General features: G+C 30.5%; 1 protein-coding gene across 4 annotated transcripts; it reads right to left on the bottom strand.

Annotated features, from left to right (window-relative positions):
• Positions 1-808: 808 nt before the first annotated feature.
• Positions 809-7,457, bottom strand: LOC146928772 (putative beta-1,3-galactosyltransferase 8). 4 transcript variants are annotated; one of them, XM_085700990.1, is made up of 10 exons: positions 7,306-7,457; positions 6,151-6,205; positions 4,968-5,222; positions 4,346-4,410; positions 4,033-4,241; positions 3,037-3,294; positions 2,264-2,351; positions 2,047-2,172; positions 1,767-1,876; positions 809-1,181 (listed from the first exon to the last, which is right to left on the bottom strand). In XM_085700990.1, the coding sequence occupies exons 3-10, from the start codon at positions 5,151-5,153 to the stop codon at positions 1,033-1,035; spliced, it is 1,191 nt and encodes a 396-aa protein (XP_085557116.1). In that variant the 5' UTR covers positions 5,154-5,222; positions 6,151-6,205; positions 7,306-7,457; the 3' UTR covers positions 809-1,032. The 4 variants fall into 4 exon arrangements, with proteins under 4 accessions (XP_085557116.1, XP_085557113.1, XP_085557114.1 ...); XM_085700987.1 differs by having other exon boundaries at positions 809-1,202; positions 7,306-7,401; XM_085700988.1 differs by lacking the exon at positions 6,151-6,205 and having other exon boundaries at positions 809-1,202; positions 7,306-7,434.
• Between the last annotated feature and the right edge of the window lie 2,469 nt (positions 7,458-9,926).

The raw sequence follows: 9,926 nt of genomic DNA, 5'->3' as shown, positions 1-9,926 counted from the left end.
AAATCCCATATTTCTGAAGTATGCTAAAACTAGTTTCTTCATTGATGCATCTTTTTCTAATGTTGAGAATAAGACTTGTATAGAAATTTGCATCAAGGATGACGATGGTGCTTTTGTGTTAGTCAAGACGGAGTACACTCCAAGGTGTGAGGTGCATATTGGAGAAGCTTTAGGTCTGTTGTCGGCTCTTCAATGGGTCGACAAGTTAAGTCTAAGACCGATAGATTTTGAACTTGATCTAAAGAAGGTGGTTGACAATTTTGCCTTCAATAAGCATGATGCAACATAATTTGGAAGTATTATTCAAGATTGCAAAACTTTATTTAGTCAATTTTATGAAAAATCTAGTGTTGAGTTTGTGCGGAGTCAAGCAAACGCGGTCATGAATTAGCAAAGGCGGACACGTTAGAAGCTAGTTTCCATATTGTGGTTACTCCACCACATTGTATTAAATACAATTTGATTAATGAAATGACATAATTTATCTTGCTTAAAAAAAAAAAAAAAAAACTAGTGTCTTCATCGTCTCTTTATGGGACAAATAGAATTACTTGTATACTCTTTGGGCTTTTGCTAATCATAGCTAGCATGTCATGGCCACCCCATCCCATCCATTTTCACACCCTCACTTGCCAAGTTGCCATTGCTCTATTTTTTTTTTTTTTTTTTTTTGAAGAAAATTGCCCTAAAGTTTTGTAGTTTTTTTTTTCTGAAAGATCTAAAGTTTTATAGTTATTTATCATAATTGAACTCTACTTTTCAAAGCACACCTTTTACGTTACTCAATATTTTCTTTTGCAAGAAAAAATTTAGATGTAGTATAATATAAGTTTTCAATTAGCTAATTACTAGTAATATATTGTAAAATATAAGGGAAACTCCATTGGAAATTAAAAAGCCAAACAAAATGAAGGTAACCATACATATTATCTCTAAACGAAATGGTAACAACTTGCTCTAAATAATTGCTCCAAATAACAAAAGGAAGAAGAATTCAATGCTTCTTCATGCAAAAGTACCAAACTTTGTGAATTAAATTTCAACATTCCAAACAGCTCCATCTCCTTCCCCACAAGCTTTGTGAATATCTTTCATTCTCTCCACAGACTTACATATGCCACTGCATTTCCAATCATAAGATGCCACACACACGTTTCCTGACCTTGCCTTCCATTCACAATCTGCTTGAAAAAACAACAAACCTATAAAAACCAAAATTGTTTTAATTAATATGTAAATTTTAAATATACTCTTACCTTTTATTTACCATTCACCTATTTACTATCTTTTGTAAAATAATTGACAAAGTAAGATTATATAATTGATAAAGTAAGAGTGTAATTGACAAAAAATGGTTCATTCAACATTGATCTTTGGAAGGAAAAAAAAAACAAATCAACGGAATCAATTTATTCTTACTAACCGACAATTAAAAACGGACGGATGAAATACTTTTTAATACACACTTTCCGACGCACTTTTTTGACCACAATTCCCAACACACATTATATTGATTGAAAAACGTATGTTGAAAAAGTGTGTTAAAGAATACGTCGGTTTGTGTTTTTTAAACTTTTTATATATATTAAAACAAAAAAAATTAACTTTTTATGTATTGTACCCCCTAGTCTTTTCATTCTTGAAATTATGGTTTCAATAACATTTTAGTTTCAGTGAAACAAATTTTCATAAAAGACAGTAAAAAAATAATATTAATGTACAAAAAAATTGTTGAATTAACAAAGAAAAATGGAGTAACAAGTCACCTGGGGGTGTAGCACAACACATGGAACGTTCATCAACATGTTCAACTTCTAGGCCCAACAACCATGCTCCTAGAGACACATCTTCATTTGCATATCTATGCAATATTGGCCTGCAATAAAATTTGCATTTCATGTTCATATGTTAATGTTAATTAATGTAATAATTAACTAACAATATAAATTGCTTTTGATGCTCATAAACTAATATAATCAGTTAATTTTTAATTAATTAATTTTTCAAAAAGAAATAAATTATTTACTAAAAGGTAGATGAAATTACCAATTGCTGGATATATAGTCAGCAAGATCCCTGGAGATGGCATATATTTGTCCTGTGGCATGCCTGAAATACTTGTTCCCTTCTTCTCCAAATTTCCAGTACTCAGCCTCATGATACTTTACACCTCTGCCACGTAAATTAAAAGTCACTAATTCACATAAAATTATTTAATTAATTTATGATAATAATTATTATTTTTTTCTTGAAAAGAACTCACTTTTGATATAGAACTGGGCCAGATTTCATGCAACCAATATAAACCCTAGGTCTTGATCGGTACTTAGCAAGTGTATTCACTAGCATACCTGCATTATAAACAAAGGAGTTATATAATTTTTACTGATAATATTCAATATCATGTAAAAAAGAAAATTCTTCATCTTGGTTTGACATAATTGATATTAGTGTACGTTTGGTTCAACGGTGAAATTTTAATGCTTTTCCGCTGAAATTTTTAGAATGTTATCCAAACAAACACTTAATTGAATTGATTTTGTAAAATTTATTTTAGTTAAAAGTAAGTTGAATGCAAAATACTTTATTGTTTGATACATATTCATGAATGATGGGTTTACAAAAAAAATTAAGAGTAAAATTACGTTTGAGTAGAGAAATTCTAAAGATAGTGGCAATTCTAATATATCTAATAACATCATACATATTAAAATTAATTTTGTGTCTAGAACCAATTTTACTTCAAATAGATCCAAACAAGTACTAAAGCATGAATACAGATGCGGGACACCGGACATGACACAGACATTGACACGCAGACACGGCTAATAATTTGATAAAATCACATAATTCAATGTAATTATATGTGTCGGTATCATATCGCTGTCGAACACAACACATGTCCGACACTGTGATACGCCTAATCCGTAAAGTGTTCGTGCTTCATAGTACTACTAACGGTTCGTAATGTTAATGGCCGAGGAGAACAGGGTAATTGAAGTTGTAAATGAAATTATTATGATTAAAAAGACTTACCAAGATTTAAATGTACATCATCATCAATCTTGACATAGAAATCAGCATCCCACATAGAAGTAACAGTTGAAAAGAATAATCTTGTCTTGGAGGATAATTCATGGTAGCCCTCAACATGGTCTAACCTAAGGAAATCATTGTGCTCTGCCTCTTCTTCATCAAGTGATTTGTCAAGAATGCTTCCTGGTGTTGTGCTATGCCCAATCATGAACCTTACAACAATTCCCTTCTCTTTCTCTAGTTCCTTAAGCTTATCTCCTATTTCAATTTTTGCATATTTTGACAAAATTAGTCATGGGAATTAAAAATAAATTATCCAAGTAATGGGATTAAATTATCCAAGTAATGGGATGTTAGACTATACCCTTTTGAATTAGTTTTTTTTTTTTTTTTTTATGATTAGAAATCAAACTTTGTATTTTAGGATTTATATCATTCTGCACCAACCACTTGCGCTAGATAACATTCATGGAGTGGAAATTAGATAATTGAGATACATCAAAATTACAAAAGTTGTATATCAAGGGAATATCACAATTTTTAAAGAAATTATTGACTTATGAGTTTGGGGTAGGCTTTGAATTTGGAAACCTTATTGCTTTAAACTTCTTGCACAACCTTATTGCTTTTTTCAATTATACAACAATAAACATAAAACAGACAATTAGTCAAGATTTCAATGCTGATTTTTATGATATTCTTGTTAGAAAATATGAAACTTGTATAACATAATTATATGGGAAACTAAATATGGGGCTTCAACGCCCTAAAAAAAAATTAGGCTTCAAAAACGATGATTTGAATTTCCTACGAATAAAAAACAGGATGAATTAACATTGAACAACTCACATTTAGAATTTATTTAGATTCAATCCAATAAAATCAAAATATGAGTCGTTCAATCTTAATATAACCGTAGGAATCTAATGGCTCGCGTGAATTTTGCTTTTTGGACGGCCGGAGATTTGGAACCCATGACGGTTAACATATACATACCTTTAGGCAACCATGTTTCGCGTATCGAATCCCGTCGTTTTTTGCTGCTAAAGGCAGTGTTAATACCAATCACCACAAAAGCTTTCTGTATACTATGGTTAGAAGCATGTTGTCTCAAATGCTGCCCCTGCCCACCAGTTTGGCTAGTTTGGCTTGTCTTAGATGCTGTCAATTCCATTCCCAATGTTGAAATTGCCTTGTCTAAAGACCTATTAATTTTGTGAACAAAGAATTTAATTCACACAAGTGATTATCAATTAATACATTTAAATAAAGATTCAATGCAAGAATTCATCATATATATTTTTCTTACTTGATAGCTTGATGAGTCTTGGTGACTTCCTCCATTACATCACCTGGTCCATCTTCAATCACTTTCTACATGAAAGAAGAAAATAAAATAAATAAGCATGAGACATTTAGATACACCAAAAAAACAATTAGAACATACTCTCTCATTTCCTTAAAAAAACATTTTATTTTTCCTAAAAATGAAGTTTTCAAAATGAATTTCAGCTTTTACTAAAGAAAAAATCGATTTCAGATTTTAGTAAAAAAAAACCTACTTCGTTTTCATTAAAGCAAGAGATTAACTTAACCATTGATCCGAAAATCAATTGTTGAAACTGTGATCCATATATGACAACTATGAAGTGTTGAATTAGAATATATTTTTTAAAAGATGACGAATTCAAAATCGATCAATAAAGAAAAAATTGATTTCGGCTTCTAGTAAAAAAAGATCGATTTCGTCTTTATTAAATTAAAAGATTCACTTAACCATTGATCTGAAAGTCAATTGTTGAAATTATCACCCGTATATAAAAACTATGATAATTTTTGTATCAACAAATAGAATTACTTAAATAATCACGCTAAGAGATGATTGTGTCGCACTTTAGAGAAGCTAAATCGAACAAATTATGTGTACTCACCCGCTTGTGACCACCGTCATGTCTGACCACCGGTAGCGTTGTACTTTCATGGTTGGAAGGGCTTGTCCACATTTGGCCAGTGAAAAGTGTTCCAGCAAGAAAGCATGCAATGCATAGGAATAAAATGGTTTTGGCTGAAGCTGGCTTTCCCCTCATCTTTTTGATCTCACTAAGAGGCACTTGCATCAAAGAGACTATGTAATGCCAAAGGATGAGTTTCCTTTGTGATGGTAGCACCTTGTATTTAAATTGGACCTTGAGGGATGATTTTCATGTAAAAAAGAAAGTTAGTAAATAAGACACTCAAGATATATTTTTTTGCATAGCGTATATAGGTTTAAACACAATTGAGAATGGACACACATGAAAATCACATTCAATTTACCATGTTAGGTCGCATGAATAAAGTAAAGTGAAGCTTTATTAATGCTATAAACACGCTCTTTAACGTTCGCGTTTTCCGATGTTTACTGTGTAACTTGTTAAAACCTATGTGGGTCCGACTACTTTGGAAATGATCATATTGAATAAGTAATGTGACATACCAGTTAATTTAGCTTAACTCATGAATTTCACTAAACCTTCATGTGATTGGTCTGAATTGTAATGGACTCGACATCTTAAACAAATTTCTCAAGAGAGATTCATATTGTGTAATCCAACAAATTTCTCAAGAGAGATTAATTTATGTTAAACAGTGGTGAATACTTCGCACTTATAAAATAAAGATATTAAGTAATTGGTGGAAATCTTACATGATCGCAAGAATTTAAACACACACAATTTGATCGCGCAAACACAGAAAAAATAATTTAATTATTTTAAAAATATATGTTATTTATTTTTTCTCTTTCAAACTTTTTTTAAGCGAGTGTGTCTAATTTAATATTGACCAAATAAGTATTTTTCAAGTAATTGTTGGTTTTTTACTCAAAAAAAAAAAGTAATTGTTGGTTTTGGAAGAATCTGATTAATACTTTCAAGGTGGCCAAATCATAGCCATCGATTTTGAGCCATATCACATGAGATGTTTAGAATAAGAAGCAATGAAAGTGTGAAGCAGCATGATTATCTTTCTTTAGAGCAAACAATTATGCTAATTTTAATGTCCTTTTCCGTATTTTGTCAATTACTTAGAAAAGAAAATGAAATACATGAAGTACTAATTATATGAAGTACTGACCTGAAATCGTTGGCTTACTTGAAAATTCTTGTCTTGCTTATAAACTGTTTTTCCCCTTAAAAATTGCCAAAAGTAAAGTAATACAAACAATTAAATCTCAAGATACGTAGGTTGGTGAGTATAAAATTATCTAATTTGAAGGGAAAGACTAAAGGAATAATATTATTTGTAATATATATAAAAATAAGACTAAGATTCAATTTAGCCACTTATAATTTCATTGCGGTCGAATTTAATTTATGATAAAAAAAATAACACTCAAATTAGTTTGTGACATTTTTATACAGAAAAAAGTAGACTAATTTGTTGTCCATATGAAAATGTGAGAGATTTACTTGATTATATTTTTTGTTAGACGATGAATGTATTAGATCGTAAACAAGTTGTGAGAGATTAAATTGGATCTTTAGTCTAGAAATAAAATTTTGGACACTAGGTTCAAGTATAAAAATGAGGTAAAAATAAAATTTTAAAAACTAAACATATTATGTGCAATTTTTTTAAATCTTTGGGAGAAATTTGTATATATTAACATATAGATCAGCCGCCGAATATGGTAAGTATTCTAACCCACCTATGATGATAATTGAATATTAACAAAAAAAATAAATCTCTGGGAGAAATTTGTATATACACATTAACATATAGATCAGCCACCGAATACGGTAAGTATTCTAACCCACTTGTAATGATAATTGAATATAAACAAAAAAAAAATTAAATCTTTGGGAAAAATTTACATATACACATTAACATATAGATCAACCATCGAATATGGTAAGTTTTCTAACCCATTTGTGATGATAATTGAATATTAACAAAAAAAATTAAATCTTTGGGAGAAATTTGTATATACACATTAACATATTGATCAACCACCAAATATGGTAAGTATTCTAAGTTCTAACCCAATGATAATTGAATATTAACAAAAATCAAAGACTAAAGAGAGTCAAACAACTCCCGATTACCCCCAAACCAAACATGTGTAATCACTAAATCAAAGCCTACTTACCACTAATTCCTAATAGTTTATGCATTGAACAATAACTACTTATTGAGGGGTTATCAATCTACTACAAAGTTAGAAAAATGCGAAACAATGAATACAGAATCATATTCAGAATAATAGACTAAGAGAAAGTATATAGTTACCCAAAAATGATTTGTTGAATGATTGAAAGGATTGTGTCAATTTTGACTGACAAATCTTAAAACTAAAGAATAGTAGGCGTCATTAGGCAGTAAATTCTAACAATGTACCTATTTCTAGGTCACTCTATATATGCCATTAATTTAAAAGCTATATGGTGTGTTTTGATTGATATTGGCAGTTTGATCATGTGGTTTTGATGATGCAACAAATTCAGATATTCAGAAGAAAAGAATTTCGTCTCTTTATTTGTGTGGGCAATCTCTCTAACACCATTTACGTGTGTACTAAAATGTGCTGGCTGCCTAAACTAATTGTGTAGATATTCATACAAACCTTCAATTTACCAATTTCAAAAGGATTTTGGGATCGATTGGATGGAGACATAGACCGAAATTTTCGGTTTCAAAATTGTTGAAGTGATTTTAAATATTCTTTTTACAGTCTTGAATATATAATTTCTATTTATAAAAAAAAAATCAATATACATGTAGACTTAAATGAGAATAATTATAAAAAACATCTTACAAATTTTGATCTAGGGGTGTTCATCGGATGGGGTAAAACTTAATTAAATCGTAATCCAAATCAAACTAAAGTGTTTGTATTCAGCAATTTTATTGATGGTAAAGATCCGAACCAAACCTTTCAAATTCGATCATGTTCGGTTCAAGCAACTGATTTCAAGATTTTTACCTGATCACCTGCATGTTCAATCCAGTCTCACATATTCTATTTTTTTTTATTAATATTTTATCTATTAAACAAGTACATATATAAAGTCAAGCCAAATTAGAAATATGTTAATTTAGAGTTTTTTTGTTCTCAAAGTTACCACATGGTGATAAGAAATGGCAACACACTTTGCAGTGTTTTATTTTGGAAGTTTTAATATTTTGTCTTTGTATTTTGTTAGGCTTGGGATTTATCCAAAAATGTGTACATGCAACCAAAACCAATCCATATACTTTTGGTTGTTTGGGCAATAGATCATTCACTAAAAATTCAACTAAACCGAACAACAAACACCCCTATTTTCATTCATTCTAAAAAGTGACAAGTAAACATTCATCAACTTCGTATTCTTTTTTGTATTCACTTCATTTTCATGTTTTTTCTTTTGTGAATGAGTCTTTAAATAGTGTCGTTGGAAGATACAATTCATTCATTGGACAATTGCTTATTACAATTGAATTAATTAAATTTATATGTTCATGTCTTCTAAATAAAAATAGAATAATTCTAATATACTAATTATAATATTATAATATATTATAAACATCATACATCAGACAAATATATGTCACTAAATAATTACCTAAAATAAGTGTTCTTTTATGACTAAATTTGACAAGTGCACCAAAGTGTTTTCAAGTAATAAAGTAGTAAGTAAAATAGTCTCTACAAAGATTGTCGTTTAAACTAGGAAACTAGTTAAATTTATTAAAGCAATAAATAAAAGAAAATAAAACGGTGGAGTTTGCAAGTTTAATTTGATTGCACAAAACGGTTGAATTGATTGCGAAAAATTAAAGGTTTTAATTGATGATTTTAGCGACGATTAGGATTTTTCAAATCTCCTCTTTTTCCTTGTTGGATTAATTCAAACAATTATTAGTTATGAGATAAGAGTTCCAATTAAGTGATTAGTTCTGTAAGATATAACGTCCCTCAAGATGTTAAGTTGCTCCTCATTCACCCTAAAGGTCATACGTGCTATACATGGTATAAGGTTGCCAAGTCTACACAGATATGTATGCAATCATATAGTTAATTAAAGTGGGGACTTACTCTCTCACAGATAATTGAAACATATGCATAGTTTAAATTTCTAAATTGCCATCTAAAGGAACCAATTTTACCTAGGAATCTTAGAATTTCACCACATACCCTTACTTGTCTTACGTAGATTAAATGGATGTGCCTAACCATATCTTACTAAGGGGAAAGAATAAAGTTCATATGCAATGTCCATAAATTAGACCAGAATAACTTCTGCAACCTATTTTTATGTTCAATCGTAATTTCTAAGTATGTCACAGTCCCTAGAATTTGTGAAGGCATTAAGCCTTTTGCGTACAAAAATTAAATAGATTTCAAAATATAACTGAATAAAAGACTTGAATGAGAGTTTGTGAATGAAATCTCTTGTATTTACAGGGGAAGTTTCCAATTGGGTTTGGGTTGAAAAACTCGGCTTTTTCCCAAACCCACATGGAAAAAACAACATTTGGCTATTTTTTCTGGAGTCGCACGTGCCTCGTGCCTGGGGTCATGCTCGCCGCTCGTGCGTGCTAGAAAAGTGATTTCGCTCACTGTTTTACACACCCTAGGCACATTAAGGCACGCCCGGGCATGTAGCTTCGCTTCCTAATGCGATTTAGTCTTTGTCTTCATCTTTTTCAGTGCTTTCTTCTTCCAAATTTTTCTTGGGAGTTGACACATAATTTCCCCAATTTGTATTGTCTTCAGAGGCCTCTTCAATCTTCATTCAATATCTTTCCATTTCTTCATGAGGTGTCTTGCTTTGCCGAATTACATGATTTTTCAATAGAATACTTACGAGGCACCTAAGAATTGCTTGGTCTATGGAAGAACTCGAATTACATGACTCGACATGAAA

The sequence above is a fragment of the Medicago sativa genome, chromosome 4 (assembly GCF_051527215.1).
Source record: "Medicago sativa cultivar Bolivia chromosome 4, Bolivia_mono, whole genome shotgun sequence".
NCBI classification, from domain to species: domain Eukaryota; kingdom Viridiplantae; phylum Streptophyta; class Magnoliopsida; order Fabales; family Fabaceae; genus Medicago; species Medicago sativa.
Note: the sequence above shows the minus strand (reverse complement) of the source record. Positions and strands in the feature narration are given on the sequence as shown.

Excerpts from the sequence above, each read along its gene's own strand:
- LOC146928772 (XM_085700988.1), bottom strand. The coding sequence starts at position 5,153 with ATGCAAGTGCCTCTTAGTGAGATCAAAAAGATGAGGGGAAAGCCAGCT. Across the intron at positions 1,877-2,046 it reads GACTATATATCCAGCAATTG|GCCAATATTGCATAGATATG; the intron begins GTAATTTCATCT and ends ATTTTATTGCAG. Across the intron at positions 1,203-1,766 it reads GTGTTGTGCTACACCCCCAG|GTTTGTTGTTTTTTCAAGCA; the intron begins GTGACTTGTTAC and ends TGGTTTTTATAG.